The sequence below is a fragment of the Pipistrellus kuhlii genome, unplaced genomic scaffold (genome assembly GCF_014108245.1).
Source record: "Pipistrellus kuhlii isolate mPipKuh1 unplaced genomic scaffold, mPipKuh1.p scaffold_m20_p_10, whole genome shotgun sequence".
Classification (NCBI taxonomy): Eukaryota; Metazoa; Chordata; class Mammalia; order Chiroptera; family Vespertilionidae; genus Pipistrellus; species Pipistrellus kuhlii.
The window spans coordinates 53148323-53172129 of record NW_023425405.1 but is presented as its reverse complement, the minus strand read 5'-3'; the positions used below and the strand labels follow the sequence as shown (position 1 = coordinate 53172129).

The 23807-nt window shown below is 43.9% G+C and overlaps 1 protein-coding gene across 1 annotated transcript in view; it reads right to left on the bottom strand.

The window, feature by feature from the left end:
* POU6F2 (POU class 6 homeobox 2) overlaps positions 1-23807 on the bottom strand; it is a 277332-nt gene that overhangs the window by 22524 nt on the left and 231001 nt on the right. The window contains exons 7-8 of the mRNA XM_045575991.1: positions 19064-19210; positions 1941-2147 (exon numbers count right to left, since the gene is read on the bottom strand). Coding sequence (XP_045431947.1) covers positions 1941-2147; positions 19064-19210 — 354 coding nt within the window. The remainder of the gene's footprint in view (positions 1-1940; positions 2148-19063; positions 19211-23807) is intronic.

The window sequence follows — 23807 nt, the reverse complement described above, 5'->3', positions numbered from 1 at the left end:
GCCACCACGAATAGGCTGTTTCCATGGCTGGCTCAGAAGCCAATGGCTGAGGTCTCTGGAAGGACAACTCCACGTTGTTGCCAGTGAATGACGTGTCAATGGTTTCTTCTTTCCTTTTCCTTTGTATTTTATTTCCTTGCTAAATCCTTTACATTATACAGTCTCCCAACAGCTCATCAAGCCCTGTCCTCAGCCATGCACTCACTGCCTCCATCATTCTCTCCACCACCTTTAATGAGCACCTTCCAGCTGTAAATCTGGGCCTTAGCTGTGCCCACCACCTCTTGTGGCTTAACTCACCCAGTTACTCGTTTCAAATGTTTCAAACACAGACCATCCAGGCTTTAAGACATTTCACAAAAGAAACAGAGGAAATCATGTTTCTCCACTGCTTTACCTTGTTTCATCTCTGCAGCTTTGACACTGTTGTGCACTTCTACCTTTTTAAAACTCTTGGATGCTAGATCATCATGCTCTAGGTTCCTTTCCTACTTATCCAGCCATTTCTTCTCTCCCATCCCTTCCCCTTTCATTCCTTAAATATCGATGTTTCCCAAATGACTTCTGTGTCTTCCTTCCACACTTGCTCCCAATGATTTCTCTGGTTGTCTTGCTTTCAGCTACAATATAAGTGTTCATGATTATCAGATCCTGTCCTGAGCTCTACTACTATCCCAGACCCCCGGTTTCATCTATCCAGTGCCTGCTCTTATGAATTTCTATTCATATTTTGCTATAGTTTCCAAAATGGTGTGTTTGCAACGAATGCTTCACCACTTCAGTTCAACTTCCTTCTGTTACCTGTTTTTTTTTTTTTTTTTTTTTTTTTTTAAATAAAACTGAGAGTGCCAACTTTCTCTTCAACACCTCCTATGGATTCCCAGGTCTGCAGGGTAAATCCTCATCACCATCATCATGACTATATGAGTGTCTGCTGTGTGCTTAGCAGTGTTCTAATTGTTATATTGTGGGGAGCCGGCAAGGCCATGGCATCCTCAGCCCCCGGGCGCCTTATGTGCTGTGCCAGCTCAGTCAGGTTCAGCGAACCCCAGTGGGGATGGTAAAGGATTGAGAAAAGTCAGATAAGAAAATGAAAGCTGGGACTCGGTGGGATGCTGCTTCCCTGATGGGAACCCAGCAGCGCCACGGGCTACAAGCTGTGTCTTTATTTTATAGCCAGATGCCACGAGGCAAAGTAAGGGCGTGGTCAACGATGTTTACAACATTCTTGTGGGTTTCGTTCCTACTCAACTACACGCAGCTGACCAAGCTTTGTTTACCAGCAGCCTCTATGATTCAGGCACGTGGGGCCGTGTGTTCAGACCACAGGTTCAAGCTTGCAATGACAGCTGTTGGCTATCATTGTGCTGGGAGGGTTTTGCCCTCGAGGCTGGGACTTGCATGTGGCCACGAGAGGACTGTGCCCTCTCATCAGTCCAAGGCTTGAACCTGTCCAAACACTGTAGCCGCACTCCATATTTCATATACAACATGTAATTCTCATACCACACTGTGAGGTAGGTACTGGTTATCACCATTTTACAGATGATATGCACTGTGTTCAAGATCATGCAGAAACAGAGCCCATCCTTCTCAGCTGGATTACAAAGCCCTTTTCACAACCGCTCTCAGCTTCCTTCTAGTCTACAATTGCATGAATCCGTTCTTTCCCTTCTTTCTCAACAACACTCCTTTCACATTCCCTTGCCTTTGTGCCTGCTGTTCCCACTGACTAGAATGTTTGTTAACTCATCATTTACCTGGTTAAGTTTTACACGTTTTATATTACAGAACCATTTAGCTCTCACCCACATCTGCTAAAAAGAAAAAGAAAAGCTAACTTGCTTCAGAAGAATTGATATATTAGTGAAATTAAAAATTACTTTCCATTGATTGAAACCAAACAGGGGGACGGTGGTGAGGAGAGGCGGGACCTTTACCTGCTGGCCGGGCTTGATGGGCGAGAGCGTGATGCCCTGGGTGTTGATGACGGGCAGGATCTGGTTCCCAATGACTGTGGCGATGATCTGGCCCTGTGCGTTGGTCAGGAGCTGCGGGGTGATGGACTGCACTTGGAGGCCCTGAGTGCCACTCGCCGCCTGGCTCGATGGCCCCGCGTTTGGCATCAGAGGGATGGTCCCGATTATCTGCAAGAGACAGGCCCGGAGGTGAGGCGCTGGCTCTGACCTGCGTTTAGTATACCTGCACCAGAGACCGCTCCTCCCCGGTCTCCGTAGGAGGTTCCGCTTAGGATCTGTGAACAGATCTGGGGACCGGGAGATGCAAGCAGGGGAGAAAGTGGGAGGAATGAGCATCCGAAGGACAGGAAGGCACACTGTGGACTGAAGGGGAAACATCTTATTCAAAAACAAAATCAAGCACCGGATATGACAGAGATATGTGACTGCTGCCAGGGCATCACAGATGTCTGCTTTGTCTCAGCATCAGCGGGCACTCACGGCCTTCATCCCGCTGGGAGCCCGCAGCCCTCGCCTGCAGTGTCTCTGCAGACATGATGTCCCTTCCTCCTTTTCTCTCCTCAGTTCCCCTCTGCTCACTCCCTCTTCTTCTCCTCCCCTTCATCACATCCTGTGCCTCTCTAAATCAGGGTCAGCTCCCTGACCCCCAGCAGGATGGGGAGCCTCAGCACCCTGGTGCTCACGGTCGAGAGGCCAAGTTTTGGAGTCAGGGGGTGGGGGGGATTGGGCTTCCAGAGCTCCCCACTAGCTCTGTCACATTGGTCGCAGAGCCTAAGCTATCTGAGGCTTGAGAGAACTGGGATCATCAAGGTGAAATGACTACTGAGGGCTGAGATGGGGAAAAAAAGGTGCCTTTTAAACTGGGATCTGAAGGTTAGAGGTCCAGGCCTCTGTGGCAAGTGGCAGGGAAGACCCTCTTCCCATTTGCTAGCCACTGGCTTCCAAGGTGTGATCCTATGGAGCGCCACACGCGGGGTCTTACGGGATCCCGTTACTGCGCCAAGGGGAAAGGGAGCATGAGTGGAGGCAGCAAGCCTGTAGGGCCGTGGTCGCCAAACTGCGGCTTGCGGCTCTTTGGCCCCTTGAGTGTGGCTCTTCCACAAAATACCACAGCCCGGGCGAGTCTGTTTTGAAGAAGTGGCATTAGAAGAAGTTTAAGTTTAAAAAATTTGGCTCTCAAAAGAAATTTCAATCGTTGTCCTGTTGATATTGGGCTCTGTGGACTAATGAGTTTGCCGACCACTGGTGTAGAGTGTCTGCGAGATCTAGATCCATTCAGACATTGGCAGAGATAAATCAACTCCGCAGAAAACAGAGGGCTGATCTGTGTTTCCAATGTCTGACCGTCCTGGAGGAGTTTTGGAGCCTGGGGCTGGAGGCTTTGCCCTCCACACTTCTCAGGCTGGTTAAGCAGCGCTGCTCTGCTGGTCATCTTCCATGGCCACGTCCCAGACTAGCGCTGTGGCCACGTGGCCTGGGGATCACCATCAAGACATATTACCAATGCTTTCCCGTTGAAATGGTTTCATTTCAACCCACATTCTTACAACAGGGGTGGCTCTGCTGTGACTTGATGGAGGACTTTGTAAGTGATGCAGCTGGAGCTGGAGTCCAGGTCTGTCTGACCCCCAAATGCTTGCTTTTCCATAATGTCATCTGGCCCCCACCACAGGGAGAATACTTTAAAAAGACACTGCATTTGTCCTGGCTCAGTTAGTTGGGCATTGTCCGGTACACCAAAAGGTCACCCTTTCAATTCCCAGTCAGGGCACACGCCCGGGTTTCAGGCTCCATCCCCAGTAGGGGGCCTGCAGGAAGCACCCAATGGATGCTCCATTCTCACATCGATGTTTCTCTCTATCTCCCTCTCTCTAAAAAAAAAAAAAAAAAAAAAAAAAAAAAAAAAAAAAAATCAATAAAAATAGTTTAAAAAAAATATCCTGTACCTTCATCCCTTATAGCCATCTTTACCTGTAAAATCTTAAAAAAAAAAAAAAAAAAAAAGACACTACATTCTTCCTGCCATTTCCCACCAGACAATAAGCTGCTCGGGGACTGAGTTTACATATAAATGATACTGTTTTCCACCCCCACGCTGCCCCAAACAGGCTTTTAAACACAGCCTCTCAATAAGTGTCTTTCAAATAAATGGCTTCCAGACTCTGTTGTCACTGGATTCAAGGTGAAGCTTCAGCTCTGCAGAAGAACTATGAGACTACACATCCAGTGACAAAGATTAGGACTGCAAATTGCCCCCTCATTTGGCCATTGCCTCCACCACAAAAGCCTTATGGGAGAGCACAAATGGAGGAGCTGTGTGAATATCAAGTATCAATGGCAGTTGTCAATGGACGCGATAAAGATCGAGGAATTACTGTGAGAGTGGTCAGCAGGCCCGCAGGGAGTTTGCAGGCCCTCAGCCTCACGGACTGAGCCTGTGATGTCTATCCCACAGAAGCAGCAACGAGCATGTCCCATCAGTGCAGGCAAGGTCAGGAGAAGTCCACATCGATAGGTCAGAGCACGTAAGTACTTTATTGATGAGTGGTCTTGCATTAAGCAGCTGAGTATCCAAAGGCTGTTCCTGTGACCCCACAGGCAATGGGAAGAGGCCTGCGGAGCCCTCTTCCTGCGCCCACACTGTATACATCACCGCTGCACACTTGCCCCGTGGACTGTGCCGCCCCCCTCTGCATACTTGCCCCATGAACTGTGCCATCCCCCTCTGCACACCTGCACTGTGAACTGTGCCATCCTCCTCTCCTCAATGCGCTGTGGAACTCAATAGCTGACCCATCAACTCTGGCTTCCCCATGTCATAAGCCTGAGGAGCCCTACTCTGTCTGACTGGACTGAATGGAAAGCTGGGCTCATTCAGGTGGCAGGGTGCGTGTCCTATGTTAGGCAGGATGCCAGTGCATTTAGGGAGCTATGTGAGTGAGGAGCCTGGGTGAAGGCTTCGGGGTGAGGCACAGCACCTGACAACTATCATACATACTGTGATGCAGAGGCAGGTGTTCTGCTTCTGGAAGATTGACACGACTCTGTGCTTTCTTTGTGTAATGAGACGCTCTGCCTGCTTTCTGAGTGGAGAGAAGGAGAAAGGCAAATGCAAACGACTCACCAGCTCCTTCCCTATGTGCAACCTCGCTTCCACACACGGCGCGGGGACATTACTAAAACATGGCACTGCTTAGTTCTTTCCTCCCCTGCTCCCCTCTTCTTTCTTTGCCCCCTAGCACCACTTCCTGAGGGTAGGACAGCACTAGTGTCAGAGCCAGAGGGATCTGGAATGGCATGACTGAAGGAAGCCTTTAATAAAGAGAGTTTGCCTTCAAGGTGGGGGCAGGGGTAGGGGCCATTCTAGTCAGAAAGCTTCTGTGAAGTCAAGAATTTCTCATTCTTGAGGGCCTTTTGGGGGAGCTGGGATCACTCTCTCAGCATGTCAGAAACTCAGCAGGGCACGCTGATGACTTTCCTAGTACTCCGCAATGTATTACAACAAGCTGCTTTTAATTGGCTCCCATTAATCCAAGAGTAGAGATGACTCCACATTGTGTTGCCCTAAACATTGATGGATGTGCTTATTTCACTTAGGCTGGTTCCTACCCATCCCTTGACACTTCCACAGGTGTCCCCAAAGCTCCTCCTCAGACTCTGATTTCAAAGATCAAAGAAGGAAATGAGAGGAACCGAGGCAGCCAAGGCGTGAGGCTGTTGGGACTCCTGACTAGTTGGCAATTTTACCTGTGGAAATTGTATTTTAAATGAAAGGCCTTTGCTATTCAAGGGAAGTATTTGCATCTACACATATTTCAACTATGTCAGGAAATTAAAACTGAATTTTGATATTAGGGAAATTCTGACTTGAGGGCGAAGATAGAAAGAGGATGCTTTGAAACACATGTAGTTCTGGAAGTAACTTTTAGAGTTTGAGTTATTCACTCCCAGAGCTAAGGATTTACTGATAAGAGAAATCAGTGGAAAGACGCGTCACTGAGCAAACACAGATGCTAGGTTAGGGCTCCCACTCAAGGCATCCACTTCCCAAGACAAATTGCAGCTCTGTTTAGATGCTGACGACGCAGGTAGAGCCACCTAGTACCTGCAGACCATTCTCTATGTAAGGCATGATGATGTCATGTGCCATGGAGGACACCAGAAGATGCTAATGGGGCAGGGGAAGGGGAGATAAGACAGGTACATGGCATGCAAAGATTCTATGCTCCACAGGAGAGTCAAGGACTATTCCCCAAGAATCTTTGTACCCATGTGGTGGATGATCAAAAGAATACTGAGAATGAGTGAGTGATTTCAGAGAAAGAAAGGCGGGAATGGGTGGGAAAGATTTCACAGAAGAAATGGGGGCAGACAGTGGCTTGGAGATTGAATGAGATAGGGAAAGGCAGACAAAACAATTCCAACCAAGCTCTAGCCTGAAGGTGAAAAACATGGATGGATACCAGTGAGGGTAGAGAAAGTAGAGCAATGACAGGTTAGTCAAATTTCATCTGGCAAGGGGTTTCAATGAATGGTTTTTGAGGAAATGAGGAGGAGTGCCGAAATGGAGCTATTTCAGATGTGAATGTGACAGTGTGGATGGAATGGACTGAAGTGGCAGGAGACTACAAACCAGGAGCTCAGTCACTAGGATGCTATTGTAGTCGTCCAGCTGTGAAGCAAATGCCTCAATGAATCCTCGACATAGGGGTTGCTTGATTGGTTCACTTCCACTTCAATTCAAAAGCACGGCCTACTTTATGCCTGGGTTGCAACATTAGAAATTTTTGAGTGGGGTTATTGCCCCATCACTCCCACAGCAAATAGCTAAGGCATCGTTTGCAATGATCCTATATGTCTTTGCCCTGACTCCAACAGCAATGATTCATCTCTGATGAATGCTTTAACCAGGCCAAGGCCCACACTGGTATTGTGATGATAATTTGTGACTTAAAGGAGTTCTGGCCTCTCTGACAGGAGACTTACTTGATTGTTGCTATTCATGTTCACCTGTCTATTTCCTCGGATGAGTTAAGAGCATGAAACACCACTGAGAATAATGTCCGTGTTGCAAGAGCAACTAAAAAAAAAAAAATCATTAAAATGACTATTAGTGGTCATTAACACATGTATCCATATTTCCCTAAGAGTTTGGGTGGCTTACACATAAATGAGACTGTTAATGCAGCAGCTATTATAATTTTAGCCACTGTAAAGCTTATCTTGCAATTGTAGAAAACTCTGGTAATTCAGGGCCATGTAACTGCTTTGAGTCACCAGGTTATTATTACTATGCCCTTACAGACTTTAGTCTAGTTCAGGTATTCAGTAGGAATGAATTATGACTAATGGAGGACAGCATGTGCTGAATTTATTCCCTGCCAACATGCAGGTGTCATCAGTAGCAGCTGAAGGTGATATCACAGAAGTCCACAGCCTCCAGACAAGTTGTCTGATTGGCCCCATGTTGTAATAGTCTATGACATGCTGTTAAACTGCTACAGAGTCTGAGATTGCAGATGTCAAATTGACAAGTAATTTTGCTGCACACATATCTTTAAGAAAAGGACCCACCGATGCTGTAGATTGGTGTCTTCCCCAGGTCTTTCAATCCATCACCAGAGACAAATATTTGTGTAACCTCAGTCCTTTTTGGACAAGAGGCTTTTGTTAATAGTACCATCACTCTGTCCATTCTGGAATAAAGTGCTTACAGCATTTGAGAGCCAAGGAGCTGGTGGTGAGCCTTCACCAGAATGAAAACACCCTTCCCCTTCCTTGGTCTGGCCTCAGCCACTCTTCTCTCTTCCTCCAAGGGATGATTTTGTCTTCTTTACAAAATACATTCACTTAGTCTCATTGTGCTCCAAGCTTTTAAGGTTAAACTTTTTTAGCAACTCTGATGTTGATTCCAGGAGGAGGAGGATACAATTATTTCCCAAACAAGATTTATTTTTGCAAGATGCAATCTAGTGCCTTCTTGCATTGAGCTTTGTTCAAGTTGGGGAACAAGAGAAGTGTGAATGTTGAGAGGGTCCTCTAGCAGTGTGTCTGAACCAGAGAAGAGTAAAAGCATGAAGATAAGCACATGAAGGAGTTCAATTAGCGAAGCCACTCAACTAAAGACAAAGTAGAGTTAACATCACAGGCAACATCCATAAGTTGGCTTCCTCAAGCTCTGGAGGTCCCAGGGTTTAGGGAGAAACATCTCCATGACTGATTACCAATGTCTGGCATGGATATGGGCACAGGGAATGGCAGTGTATACTGAAAGGCTTTGGATATATGAGTTTAGTTGCTTATACAAATATTAATACTTTACATCAAAAGTATCCCTACATAAATAGATAATACAGACATATTGGCAGCAGAAGTGGAGGGATTGGGATAACTGTAAATAATTCTAGCAGATGAATAAAAACCTCCTCCTCTTTGTCTGGAAATCTAGTAAGTTGCTGGAACCTCTCTGCTTTATTCTGAATGATTTCAGAATTGAGAGTGTTGTCTTATTGATGCATTGATTCATGCCCAGATTGATCACTCACATACTCACCCACCCACTCTCTCAGCAAAGCCTTTCTTGGGCATCTGCTGTGTGCCCAGCATGAGGCCACACCACATGGTTCACACTCCTATGTAGAAGATTGGGAAATTAGCCATCTGAATTCACGAAAATAGTTTCGTTTGGCTTAATAAGAGTATTCTGTAAATCTTGCCTTCTATGTCACCAGTAACCCATCAGTGAAGAAGAAAGTCTATGCTTTTGATAGTTAGGATAGTCAAGATGGTAGCCTTTATGCTAAAACCCCTGCTCCTAAAAAATTTTTTTTTTTAAATTTTAAGTTACAGTTGACATATATCATTATAGTAGTTTTAGGTGTGTACATATCCCAGTGATCAAATCATTCTTAATTAATACATGATCATCCCAATAAATCTTGTACCCATCCAGCACCATACCTAGTTATTGACTATATTCCCTATGCTGTACTTTACATCCTCATGACGATTCTGTTACAACTAATTTGTACTTCTTAATTTATTCACCTTTTTCACTCACCCTTCCTCCCAATCCACCTCCCCTGCTCTTGACAAGTGTCCTGCCTGATCTTTTCTTATACAGGGAAGTTGCTGTAATTGTGAGGTGATCTCCTGTGACTGTTTGCATGCTCAGATATGTCATTGGACTACTGAATTCACCCTTCACTGAAATACGTTCTTATTTTCTCCTGAAAAATGATAGTTTTTTAATCTTTGAAGTAGTCCAATGTTATAGAAACTTGATATCAGGCACTGTTTTAGCCTTTGGAAGTCCGAGAAATATCTGATGACCCTAAATTTTGTCTTTAAACCCACTTTGATTAAAAAAAAGGAAGATGACTAAAATGCTTGCAGAAGTCATTTAATAAACAGGGCTGAGTAAATTCATGGAGATCTCTGGTACCCAAGAACATAACTCCCACTGGAGAGTAGAAACGGCAGACACAGTGCCCTTCAGTTTGCACAGAACAATGTCCCTCCGCAGTGACCACATCACTTTGCTCAGTGATGTTACAAAATGCCCAACAGAAGATTCATTGGGAATTTAGCTCCGAAAGGCTCACTTAATGAGCCCCACTCACCATGCATTGTTTTCTCTCTGGACAGGATGCCTCCTGAAAAGCAGCAGCAGACCTATGGATAGCCAGACCCAGGCTGGTTTTCTCTGGCAAGATTAAGTGGAGACCTAAGGTCAATTTATCAAGATTATCTCATTGCTTTAGAGATTTCCTTGAACCTACTTGTCCAGTTCCTTTGATCAGCAAAAATAATAATGGTGAGAGTATTGATTAAAATACCCTACATTTATTTTGGCAAGCTTTACAGCTCTTTAAAAATTTCAAGTGTGTGAGTGTTTATATACCTTCAAGAGAAATCTGAGGTGGACAGGTCAAGAATTAAAGTTCCTGTTTGCAGACAATGACACATTTATGGAGCTTGGAGGAAGTGAACCTAGGTCTTTGAACCCAAGACTGGGAGGGAGGTAAGAGAGGATGGGTGTGAACCTTGGGCTCTGATCTCCTCTACACCACTTGCTGAAAGTGTCATCCCTGGGAGCAGACTTCACTTGCAGCATTCTGAGAATTTGCTGATCTGAGCAGCTGGGATAATCACACCCACAGATTACAGATAATCAAACCTGAACTCCAACTGGATCACAGATGGTAGCAGCCTGTGGTGAGGGCTCAGTGCAAGGGAGATATCATTATTTTCATTATCTTTTATAGCAATCACTTAGCCTGAAGGAACAGTTAGCTGAAACCTAGCGCTGCTCTAGGAAATAAGATGATGAAAGAGCACTGCACACTGAAAAGAGCCGCATGAACCTTAGCGTGATATTATTTTGCCATCACGGTGCACTAATTAGAACATAAACTATGTTGGTGAAACAGAGATCCCAGAAGTCATACTAGCTCTGAGAAGCTGTCTGTATTTTTGTGGACCTCGATTTAATGAACTTCAGATCTAATGGACAAAATTTCCAGTCCATATGTCATATGTGAAAATTAACACTCTGTTCATTTTATTTATTTACTTATTTTTAAAATATATTTGATTGATTTTTCACAGAGAGGAATAGAGAGTTAGAAACATCGATGAGAGAGAATCATCAATCAGCTGCCTTTTGCACACCACACACTGGGGATGTGCCCGCAACCAAAGTACATGCCCTTGACCGGAATAGAACCTGGGACCTTTCAGTCTGTAGGCCGACGCTCTATCCACTGAGCCAAACCGGTCTCGGCCACTCTGTTCATTTTAAAGTGCTCTTAACCAAGATTTGCTTATAATTAACAGATTATTATTTTTAAAATTAATTTTCTGTTATTTTCAACAATTTTAGTGACTAGGCCATACATTGGGAAAAAATACTAGTAATTTTGCCGACATAAATAAATGTTACACATCTACAACGATAGTGTCTACATACTTAAATCCAAGAGTCACCACTGGTAAATGATGTCTGGGGAATGATTAGCACGTGATCACAGCATGTGATCACACCATATCTTATAGCAATTGGCTCTGCTGTCCCCTGGCACGACTTTCTGCAGCACTTTCCACCCACGTGGGCAGATGCTCAGAGGAGCGCCCAGCCACACCCCGGCGTGAGTGTTTGTTTATTCCTGGTGACCGGTGAACCCTTTACTAGACCTATCCAGTATAAATTTAAGATGGCAGCAATACCTATAGAAACCTTTCCTTTGAAATTAAACTTTTCACACATACTGACTTTTCGTTACACAAATGTGTTTACATCATTAAAAACTAATTTACAATGTTTTAACATACGCACCCAGAAAACCTACTTTATTATATAACAGGCTTTGGGCTTTCACGGACACCCCACTCTCCCACCCCCAATTAGTCCGCTAGAGCAAGGTTTTACGGTCATTGATTCCCTGTTTAGAATGTATGGCTGTTAATTAGGTTACTCCAATAGTCAATTGGCCCTTTTCCTATTCATTAGCTGAACGGATGTGCCAACAGGCTTGATCCAAGAACCTACACAAGAAAACATGTCCCCATTCCCAGGAAAATGAAACACTCATGGGATGAAGAATAAAAAAGAAAAGGCAGTGGCCAGGGGAAAAAAAAAAAAAAAAGGTAACAGCACAATAATCCAAAGTCCTGCTCTTTCTGGCTCAGTCTGGGGAGGCAGCCCCGGAGCTGGCCGGTTTATTGTGGGTTGTCCCGCACCCTTTAATTACAGGGATGGTGGTCCTGCTGGGGTGCTGGGGAGGACCGCAGGCAGGTTTCCGAGGGTGCTGACCTTTCACTTGGGGCTGAGGACACTAATGGGATTAACCCTTTCCTTTCAGTGGGGGAGATGAGGGGAGAGGGCCGGAGGGCCGGGAGGGGCGGGAGACGCTGGCGGGACGGGAAAGGGAAGGTCACAGTGAGGGACGGAGCCTCACTCCCGCTGATGGCGCTGGCCCCTCTGAGGCCGGCGATGTACAGCGTCCACAGAGTCACAGGAGCAAGGCCTCCAAAAAAGCCACCTCATCAGCGCCCTTCTCCATCTCGGGCGCCCCACTCTTCAGCTCTGCCAGAGCCGGAGGGGCAGTCCCGTCTCACTCAGCCCCAGCCCAGCCCCCCACCACAGCCCCCCATTCCCAGCCCCCCAGTCCCAACCCCCCAGTCCCAGCCCCCAGTCCCAGCCCCCAACCCCAGCCCCCAACCCAGCCTCCAGTCCCAACCCCCCAGTTCCAAACCCCCATCCCAGCCCCCCATTCCCAGCCTCCCAGTCCCAACCCCCATCCCAGCCTCCCATCCCAGCCCCCCATCTCAGGCCCCCAGCCCAGCCCCCAGCCCAGCCCCCCAGCCCCAGCCCAGCCCCCAGCCCCAGCCCTCATCCCAGCCTCTAGTCCCAGCCCCTCATCCCAGCCCCCCATCTCAGGCCCCCAGCCCAGTCCCCAGCCCCAGTCCCCAGTCCCAGGCCCCAGTCCCAGCCCCTCATCCCAGCCCCCCATCTCAGGCCCCTAGTCCCAGCCCCCAGTCCCAACCCCCAGTCCCAGCCCCCAACCCCCAGCCCCAGGCCCCAGTCCCAGTCCCCAGTCTCAGCCCCTCAGTGTCAGCCCCTCAGTCCCAGCGTGTGGCTGTGCGTCCCGGGGGGGTGAGGCTGGCGCCCGCTCCCCGCCCTGAGGGTGCCCTGGGGGTGCCCTGCGCAGTGTGGGAGCTCCGGACCGCGGAGAGAGCCCCCCAGCTGCCAGCCCGCTGTGCAGGGGTGCTCGCTCCAAAGGCCTCTGGGAGCCTCCCTGGAGGAGGCCGCTCCCTTCTGATGGGAACCCTGATCCCCGGAGCAAACGTGGGTGGGCACGCATATGAACGGCTTCCTGCAGCATTTCCAACGTGTGCCCCGCACCCTGTTCCTAGGACAGTACGTAGGGAAAATCGGGGTTAACCTAGCCAAAGGGGGTGCGGGCCAGCAGGCCCAAGTCGCAGCTGCAGTCCCAAGTCGCCCCCGGGGGGTTGAGCCGGGTGTGGTATTTTGTAGAAGAGCCGCACTCAAGGGCCCAAAGAACTGCATGTGGCTCAAGAGCCACAGTTTGCCGACCGCTGCTCTAACCTACTCTTTCATCTTCTTGAGATATCATTTAGCTCACTATTGCTATCATCCAGAGGAACATCCTAATGTAAGCATCATTACCACTTTTCACCACATTTGGAAGTCATAATACTAGAATGGTCTTCCAGTTGGTGTGTGGAGCTGGTGGTGGTTGGCATCTCTACCCAGCCCTATCAGGCTCAGAGCTGTTGAATAGAGGGGACTCCCCAGGAATGGTTTTGTACCATCCAGGGGATAGCTCTAACTCACAAGGCACAGGCCTCTGTGAGTATTAACAGACTGTTTTTCATTCAGCAGGGCCTTGTGGTCCTTTTAGGAGTCAATGCCTATCTTATAGCAAATCCTTTTCCCTCCCCAAACCAGCTCCCCTCAGCCACTGTTTATTCATAAAATGGTGTGCGTATTTGTGGCTAATTTGAATGGATCCTTTTAATTTTTCTTCTTTTTCTATATTAAAAATACATAATGTGTAGTTGATTTTTTTTTACTTGACTGGCTCTTTAAAGACCCAAGGGGGGTCTTGGACTTGACTTGGTGCCACTTAAGATAATTTCACAGCAGTCAAGAGGTAATTTCATCAAGAAACATTCTGAGTTTCAGTAAAATGTAAGAGGCATTTTTTTTGCCTCAGGATAAAATAAAATTTCATTTGCTTTTATTTTTCTGCAATAATGCCAATAAGGAGATATTGCCAGGGGCACAAGGGAAGCCAATTCTATAGCTGAACAAATCGATGGTAAATCTACTTGCCAAATCCTAAACTTACCCACTGAGTGAGTGTTATAAACACACACACACACACACACATACACACACACACACACACACACACTGAACTATCCAGGGTAAGGATGAGTTCCTCTAAAATAACTTAATCTCCTATTATTAAGATTCTCACATTCTCATACTCTTAACACATGAAGTGGGTTTGTGATGAACAGTTATGAATTGAAACCACATAGCATCTTAATTATTAATAACAGATAGCACTTACTGAGTGATAGCATTACTGAATGGTGACTCCGTGCCTGACTCCATTTTTAAGAACTTTAATTCTTGAAGCTGATGCCATTATTATCCCCATTTTTCAGATGAAAAAACCTGAGGCACAGAGAGGGTAAGTCTATTGTCCAAGGTCTCACAGCTAATGAACGGCAGTCTTAAAACCCTGTATTTTATTTGCCTGTATACTGTATTGCCTCTTGTTGTATCTTCAAACCAAATATAGAATTCCAGAAAATACTACACAAGGCTCTAAATGATGATGATGGTGGCAACCACTTACTGAGTATGTATAGGCACTATGGTGGGTCTTTCTTTTTTTTTTCTTCTTATATTTTATTGATTTTTTACAGAAAGGAAGAGAAAGGGATAGAGAGTTAGAAACATCGATGAGAGAGAAACATCAATCAGTTGCCTCTTGAACACCCCCTACTGGGGATGTGCCCCCAACTAAGGTACATGCCCTTGACCGGAATCAAACCTGAGACCCCTCAGTGCGCAGACCGATGCTCTATCTTCTGAGCCAAACCGGTTTCAGCGGGTTTTTCTTTCTTTCTTCCTTCCTTCCTTCCTTCCTTCCTTCCTTCCTTCCTTCCTTCCTTCCTTCCTTCCTTCCTTCCTTTCTTTCTTTCTTTCTTTCTTTCTTTCTTTCTTTCTTTCTTTCTTTCTTTCTTTCTTCATATCTAATTTAATCTTACTAATCTAGGGATTAGAATTTATTATCCTTAGTAATAAAATTGAAGTTCAGAGAGCTCAAGTAATTTGCTTTAGGTCACAGAGCAAGTTATTGACTGACTTGGGAATTCAAGCAAGTCTATTGCTAGTGCTCATTGCATGGCCTAGCTTCCACACTTGCTAATTTGTTAAGGAAAGAGAATTAGAATATTCTTCTCAGCACTATAATGTCATTATAAAATTCATGATCACTAATTACCAATAGGAAGTTTGTTATCTTCCCACCTCAGAGTGAGGTTGGGTATAATTTTAAAATACCTTAACATGGAAATGTATATACTTTGTGGCTTTATAATTTAGTATTTCTGTTAAAATTAATCACTCTGTAGAATAGTGTCTGACTTTTGAATTAAATGCAAACAAATAGCACTTTTTTTTCCTTAATATTTGCTCATAATTATTGATTGGGAGGGGGAAAGAACAGAAAATAAACATTCTTGAATAAATCAAGATTTCCCATCCCTTTACATTTACTGAGATCCAATAAATGGAAACATAGTCGGATTCCAAGCAAAAAAATTCCCAGGTGGTGGGGTTTCCTGTTGAGAGTTGAAGGCTGAGTCTGAAGAGTGATTTCAAAAAGTCTCCCTGTGAGGAGAGACATCTGTCTCATAGGCCCCTTGCCCAGCAAGCACAAGCCATGGCCCAGGTGTCTCATAGAGGTCACCTGAGAACTTTGAGGATGAGGTTCCGGTTTAGGAAGGTTAAGTCACTGCACCAAGTTCATCCAACCAGGAAAAGGTAAAGCCTAAAGCTAACCCCAGGCAGGTCTGAATTCAGTCAGGGCTCTTAGCCATTGGGCCGTTCCACCTTGGTTTCTAGGTAGCGAAGAGACTCTTGGCAGTGGAGGTGGCTTCTTCAGGCTTACCTCACCAAATTATTAGTGGAGTAAAATATGCTTCTCAAATGTCCACTGGACTTTAATGATATTACTTCTGGGTGCATTTTCAAATATGAAAAATAGTTAAGATAAAAAACTTACAAGAGAAGAATCTCTAAATATATGAAGAGTTTTCTTTTCCTACCTTTTCTGGGAAAGCTCTTTGGAGATTTTTAAGGAAATGAAAACGGGCTGGATATAGTAATCCTATATTATGCAGTATTTTGAGCAAGGCTAATTGTATTAACCCGATTACAACATATTTTTACTTTTTGTACCACATGAACACAAGCAAAAAAGAATACACACTGAACAACTAATTTTTGCCCTTCTTTTTCGTTGTAATCTGACCACTTTGTAAGACCTGGATAGGTATCTTTGTATCAACAGATTCAGGCATGTACTTTTTTTCTGAAGAGATGATGGTGTTTATATTACAAAGATTAAAAGACATACACATACTGCTACATGAATGTGGTCAAATTGTCTATTTGGAACTGTAAGTATCTTGGTCTCTTCTGGCACTGGAGGAAAACATGATGCTGTTGAGCATGTTTCTAAAACTCTCAGACAAGATCTCCTGAGTGGGCTCAGCCAGCATGGCTCAGTGGTTGAGCATTGACCTATGAACCCAGGTGGTCACAGTTCAATTCTTGATCAGGGCATATGCCCTGGTTTTGGGCTCAATTCCTAGTAGGGAGTGTGCAGGAGGCAATAGATCAATGTTTCTCTCTCATCATTGATGTTTCTATACCTCTCTCCTTTTTTAATCTCTGAAATCAATAAATACACATTTTTAAAGATTTCACAAGTAGGCAATATTGTTTTCTCTGTAAATGTATTTCTTTAAAAAAATATTTATTGAGTTTTTATAGAGAGGGAGAGAGAGGGATAGAGAGTTAGAAACATCGATGAAAGAGAAACATTGATCAGCTGCCTCCTTGTACACCCCCTACTGGCGATGTGCCCACAACCAAGGTACATGCCCTTGACTGGAATCGAACTTGAAACCTTTCAATCTGCAGGCAGACGCTCTATCCATTGAGCAAAACCAGTTTCAGCTGTTAATGTATTTCTTTTTCTTTTTTTCACTTGAGAAGGTTTGTGTACCCATATAAAATCAACTATTTTAATACCGTTTCTAAAATAAAAAAAATTAAATACAATCAATGCTTACTCACTATATGCAGAGTACCAATCAAGCGTCTACTTTGAAGCTCATTTCCTTATGGGTAATTATGGGCTGGGAGAGATGGGAGCAGGCAAAGGCCAAAGCGAAGGATGGAACTCTAGCCCCTGATAAGGAGATGGGCTTGTCATTGGCAAAATGATCAGCCATTAAATTATGAGAAGAACAAACTCCTACTAATCCTTAAGGAATTTTCTCCATCACAAATTCTCAAGTGGTGGTACATTTTACTTGGACACTGGAACAGAAAAACCAGAGGGAAACACGCATCAGTGGATTGGGTTTCTATCGCGCACTCTTAAATTCTACCTCGCAAGGGCCTGTGTGTGGCCTCGCAGGAATAAATCAGGGTGTTCTATTTTGGGCATCACTCTAGGAAACAGCTTCTAGGATTGACCTGATCTGAGAATGAGTTATAGATATTATAACCAACTTTCCCTCCACGCCAATACCCGTCCCTCCAGAAATCTTAATAGGCTTTTGAGAGCCCCCATTTAGAGCCGCTGCATAAAATGAGGCTTTGATGAAAAGGGATTGGAACACGGGTTAGAGCCGACATTGAAAGGTGACTGTGGAGGGCACGGCGTTCACACAATCCCCCTTTAATATGTGTGGTGTGCACCTGTGATAAGATGATTCATTACCTGGGGCCGCTCTCTGACAAGCTCTATCGTTCAGCCCTCGGGGTTCTGACGGGACAATCCTGCACCCGCCCAGGAAATATAACAAGGTCAGCTTTTTTCCCTGGGACCTACCTGGAGATGGGTTAGCTTATAATGCATCTCTGTTTACTCTTTATGTAAAATAAAAGCAGGGTTCGAGATATCACCATTCCCGTTCTCCACAGAGCAGGCCAAGCAGGGATGCCTAAACTCTGTCAGGTAAATAACTCTGGGAGGAAAAATCTTGGGAGAGGGTGCAAGCTCCTTCTTCCTTGTGAGTCACTATCAGAAATACTTTCAATAAAGATGAAAAATGGATGTAAACTACATATATATGTACACACACACACACACACACACACACACACACACTAATACAATAATAGCTGGAGAAATAAGATTAAAATGGCGAGCCTAGGACCATGGTTGGCAAACTGCGGCTCTCGAGCCACATGCAGCTCTTTGGTCCCTTGAGTGTGGCTCTTCCACAAAACACCACGGCCTGGGTGAGTCTATTTTGAAGAAGTGGCGTTAGAAGAAGTTTAAATTTAAAAAACTTGGCTCTCAAAAGAAATTTCAATCATTGTCCTTTTGATATTTGGCTCTGTTGACTAATGAGTTTGCTGACCACTGGCCTAGGAAGGAAAAAAAAGAAATGGTAACATTTGAGATGGAGTGTCAGGCCTCTGAATGGAGGGCGCCCTGACACCATCAGCTTCAGCTCTGGTTTGTTTTTCAATCAGCTTTTATATTAATTGGGGTTTTGAAGATGCAGCCACCCTCATCTTAAGCTCCATGAGTGTTTTGGTGACCACCATACTGGCACATAGGTGGTGTACAGGAACACGCGTACCGCTCAGGACGTGAGGAAGGGTTGTCGGCCTGGCACACTGAAGGAAGCCTACAAGCATACAAGAGGCCACCGAGCTTCCATGAGAATCAGCAGGAAGCTAGGCACGTGCATCCAACTTGCAGTGGGCTTCACCCTTCTTCTTTGACTTTTTACACAAGTTTGTCAGTCTTTTCCAATCACCTCCCCATACATACAGAAACTGGCTTATAATGTCAACTGATTAAATCTAAAAATTTTAGAGCAATTAGAGAAGGAAACTTACCAATTTCCAAAATTACCCAAGTTTTAAAAGAATGAAAAAATAAAAAAGCAAAACCAAAATTCTATTTTTAAAGTTTATCCTTTTTTTTTTTTTTAAAGAATACCCTGTTATGAAAAGTTAATTTCTTCAATTAAGGTCTGAAAACAAGTCACCATATAGAAATAAAAACAAAAATGTGACAGACATTCTGAGAAGGGGGAAAAAAAATCTTCCTTCTAAAATATAGAAAAACCTCCCAACCCTTCTCCTATTCTTGACATTGCTAAAGTAAACATTATTTATTTGCCTCATATAAATGTGGTTACATATCACTGTCATGCAAAAGAAATTCATTTCCTTTCCGAGTTCAATCTGCCATAAATATTCACTCTTGTTCCCATCTCCCACTCACCTGTCCTTGTGCATTAGTAACTAGTTGACCTGTGACCCCCTGAAGACTGGAGAGGGCATTGCCAAAGGCCTGTGAGCTTGCTATGGAGCCCATGGCTGCTGCTGCTGCAGCCGCTGCAGCCTGACTTGCTAGTGGATTATTAACCAGCTGCAAAGAGAGAAAAGATCAGGGTGAAACCACCGAGAGACGCACAGGTACAGCACACGAATACAACATTCACTGGAGGGAGAAAATTCTCTCCCCAACTAGCTCATGCAAAGGGCCTGGAACCCACCGGAGGGGGCCTGGGGCACATTCCCTCAGAAGCTGTGGGGGTTAAGGGGTGGTTGGAAGGGGGGCTGGGAGAAAAATATTCTCCACCAAGACTAGGGTGCTTAAGGGAGCCTGGGTTAGGACTAGGCCAGGAGAGAGGGAGGTGGGCCATTAGGATCTTCCGAGGTGGAGAAATGGTTTGGGAGAAGTCCCTGCATTTTGTCCTCTAGACTAAATCAAACCCTGAGGAAATGTCCACTTTTGTGAGGGAACCAAACAGAATGTGGGATTTCAACAGGAGTAGAAGTGAAAGAGAGGAATATTTGTTTTTTTTGGATTTTTTTTCAGATACATTGATCTTTTTCATTTGGGAATTGCAGTTTCTTTTAGGGTTATTGGGTAAGGCAGATAGATGGCTCACTCTACTTCCTTCCCTAAAGAAGAAGGAAACCAAAGTCAGCAGAAATGGAAGCCTCCAACTTCTGTGCTTTCCGAGGGTGAGTCTAGAGTCCCTTTTGGAGGGACTCACCCTGACCATGAGATTCAAGGCCAATGAGAAAGGTCCTATGGTGAATGGTCAGGCTGACATCTGCTTACTCTTTTAGCTAATATATACCGTTCCATTGGCCTCTTTCCTGGGACAAGAGTGAAATAGAAAGAAGAATTTGATTGGGGAGGGGGGCACCCAACGGGGAGGTTATGGCTGCCAAAATCAGTTTTTCATGGAGACCAATTCAATATTCTTTATCCTGCCAATTTTCCACATCACAGGTTTTCAGGCCTTCTGACCATGAGGCAGAAGTGTAGCTTGAACTAAAATCTGCATTTAGGTTAATGACTAGATATAAATTCAAGAAATATTAAAACTATTTTCACAGTATTGGTTTTGATACATGAATTTCATTTGTATTTATTCTAGGGTGTTATTTTTTCCCATATAGTTCCTCTCAAGTACAACACACTGTTGTGTGTAGCAGTGCATTTTCCATCACCAGTTCCCACATCTATGAAATTCCTGCATTTTAGCAGGAACCTGCCAAGACTAAGACTTGGGAGAAAAAAAATTATGCCATACTTAATTCAACTCCTGGAAGCTGTTTGAAAGATGCCTTTTTATTTTCTTTCTTTCTCCATTCTTTGTCATAGTCTCTTTTCTTTCTCTCTTTCTTCCCCCTCTTTTCCCTCAAAAAATATTTCATTATTTAATAACTTTGAAAATTTGCCTAAAATTTATACTATTTCACAACGAAGGAAATACTAGTTGTCAAAGAAACATAAAAAAGAATAGGAATTAATAATTATTTTTTAATAAATGTGATATTCTTATCTTATTGGTTTCTTTATTCATTTATAATCAATTTTCACATAACTAGTTCTACAGTAATTCCATTGACCTAGCACATTTTTTAAAAAAATGAAAACCCATCTTAAGTTCATTCCTTTATGTCTTTTGCCTTTATCTCTCTCCTAAAAGACAACAATGATTTTCTTTTTTAAGGAGAAAAAAAATTCCCATTCAACAGCCTATATAGAAACCCTGTCTTATGCCAGATTACCACCATAAGATTTAAAATTCAGGTTGCCTTAGTTTTCTGAGTATATTTTTACAGTGTCTATGAGGCAAGTAATGGTAATATTAAGAGAAAACTCATCTTGTTTTTGGCTTGACTACCTAAAGTGATAAAGTTCATAGTGTGTTCATTTTTGACTCGTAAAGAGATCTCTTGAGGAATCTCATCCCCAAACTGCCAGATAGGAACTGCCTATTGATATACTAGTCTCAGATTTGTCTGCCAGCTGCTATGTTTACATTTCTTTTATACAATACAAGTTGAAATCATAATGAAATTCCCGAGTTTCAAGGAGATCTCAAAATAATTTTCTTAATATTCAAAGAAAGATTAAATTATGTAGACTCAGTTTGGTTTCAGTGTTGACTATACAATTTAAGTCAGCATGTATGGAATTCTCTCTGGAGAAAATAGACACTGATTCCTATTTAATGAAGGGAAAATATTTTTAGAAGTTGTAAGACATTTCTTAACACCTAGGTCAATCAAAAATTCATATAGGAAATTATGGAATTGCTCTCTGGATACAATACAACAGTGCAGAGTGAGAATTTCCTCCATTAAGACACTCGTATGTTGTTCAGCTATAGTCCCATGTATTTGCTGTAAATACAGGCATCACATAAAGGTTAAATTATTATTCTAAATGTAAAACTGTTGGAAGCCTCCCATTGTCCTCACTAGCAGAGAGGTGTGGACAGGGAACACAGAAGGCTGGTCAACCTTGAAACTCTGTTTAGTTGAGACAATGGTAGCTGAAGGAACTTTCACCTTCTAGTTTTATGTAAATTCTTGCTGATTGGCTATTATTGAATTGGATATACCAATAGCTTTTAGGCAGGCTAAAAGCTATCAGTATATCCCATAGTCTTAATAAAAGGGATAGCAAAACCAGAGCGGGGTGGAGTCCTTCCCCTTGAGTTGGGCTCCCACCTGGCCCCCAATATTTCCAAATTAATATTTTCTAGTCTCTTTCATTCAGCCTCCTCCAGAGCCTGAACCTTGAACATGGACCCTGACCAACACCGGACACGAAAGGGGTTCACTACATAAAACTAAGTAGACACTTCATGGTGGGCTCTGAGCCTTTGTGTTATGGTGCCAGGAATGGGTACCCTTCTGCTGCTTTGGAAGATTGCTTCAGCAACCACAAAGGTACAGATTTTGTTCATTTTTGATGTTAGTTTCCTTTATATCTGGGCCTCGATCAAAACCCAATTTGTTCTTTTTTGCTGCCTTTTTTTTTTCTTCATGGTGCAAATGCCAACTGGATGACTCTTTTATCTCCTGTCTTGCATCCCTAGGACTTTGTGAAAAGTGAGTGGGCTCTCGGAGATGCCTTGCTGACCCCTAGAGTAGAGCTGGAACTAGAGGCGAGGGAGTGTGGTGCATGCAGACAGCGGCTACAAGTCCATCTGTAAGCTGACAGCATTTCAGGTGGACCATGGGCTGTTGATGGATACAACTTTATATCTTTTGGCCTTTCTGTCTGCAGCTGCCAAGGCAGGGATGTTATATGCATAAGACATGTGGCAAGGAGGGGGGAGGGGATGTACTCACAAGTGTTCTCTTCATCACCTCGGGTCATGTCACCCTGTATTGTCCCCAGTCATGTCATATTAGCAGTGTTCCTATCAAGGCTTCCTCTTGATTGGAGACTCAGGGTAGATTTGGACAGCGGGGCACCCAGGCACAATAAATGCAACATAATGAGCATGCTCACGTTCTGGGATCAACTGGATATTTTGAAGTTGCTGCCAAGTGTATGCCTTCAGATCTCTCATTGCCAGTATGCCTGACCAGCCGAGGATGGCCCAAATAAAGTCTGACTGCATTACGTACTTGTGTTTTCAACAGACCAGCTTGAAAGACATGCTGAATTCTGATGCATGCTATCTATAAATGTGGAAGATCTCAAAGCAAGGATGTGCAGAGGGCCAGAGTTCTCATGTTCCATCCAAATGGATTCTGGCCTGTGAATACCTCAAGCTCTAATTCTGGAATCCTCAGATAGTCTAGAAACCTACTAAGAGAAACACTAATTTCTTAAGATACTATCTCCCAAACTTTTAGAGGAGAAAATAACAGAATAATTTTTAAAAATAGTTTTGTTCAAGTAAAAAACCTCACAGGGCCCCGTCTTCCATTCATGCAGTTGAAGGCATCTTCTCTGAAACCAGACTGCCTGGGCTGCGACTTTTAGTAAACCATGCCTCCTTTTCTCATAGTGGAAAATGTTTATGATATAAGTGAATAAAAAAATACAAAATGAAAAAATATGCATTTAAAAAAAATAGCAGTTCTTTCAGGTACACACAGAGTTATGATGAAAATTAAGTGAGATTACACAAGCAAAAGTTTGAGAACAATACTTGGGACATATCACATTCTTAATAAATGCTCGTTATCATTCTCACAGTTTATATTATGCTTAAGAATGTTGAACTAATCAGTTTATCAGAATTAGAACTCAACTCAACAAATACCTTTCCACTTTTGAAATATTGTAAGCCCAGCTATATTCTCTATTTTTATATTCTAAGTGTATTCTCTAATTTTGCTGTACTTACTTTTTAAAAAATATCTTCTTATTGGTTTCAGAGAGGAAGGGAGAGGGAGAGGGAAAGACAGAAACACCAGTGAGAGAGAATCATTGACCAGCTGCTTCCTGCATGTCCTCCACCCAGGACTGAGCCCCCAACCTGGGAATGTGCCCTTGACCAAAATCAAACTTGGGACCCTTAGATCCGCAGGCTGACGCTCAATCCACTGAGCCAAACTTTTTAAAGGGCAGTTTAAAAGAAAATATTAGCTAACTAACACAATTATTAGATAAGGTGAGTTTCATTATTAAAAAGACAAATAAGTTGTTTAAAAATAGTTCAGACTGGCCCAGCCAGTGTGGCTCAGCGATTGAGTGT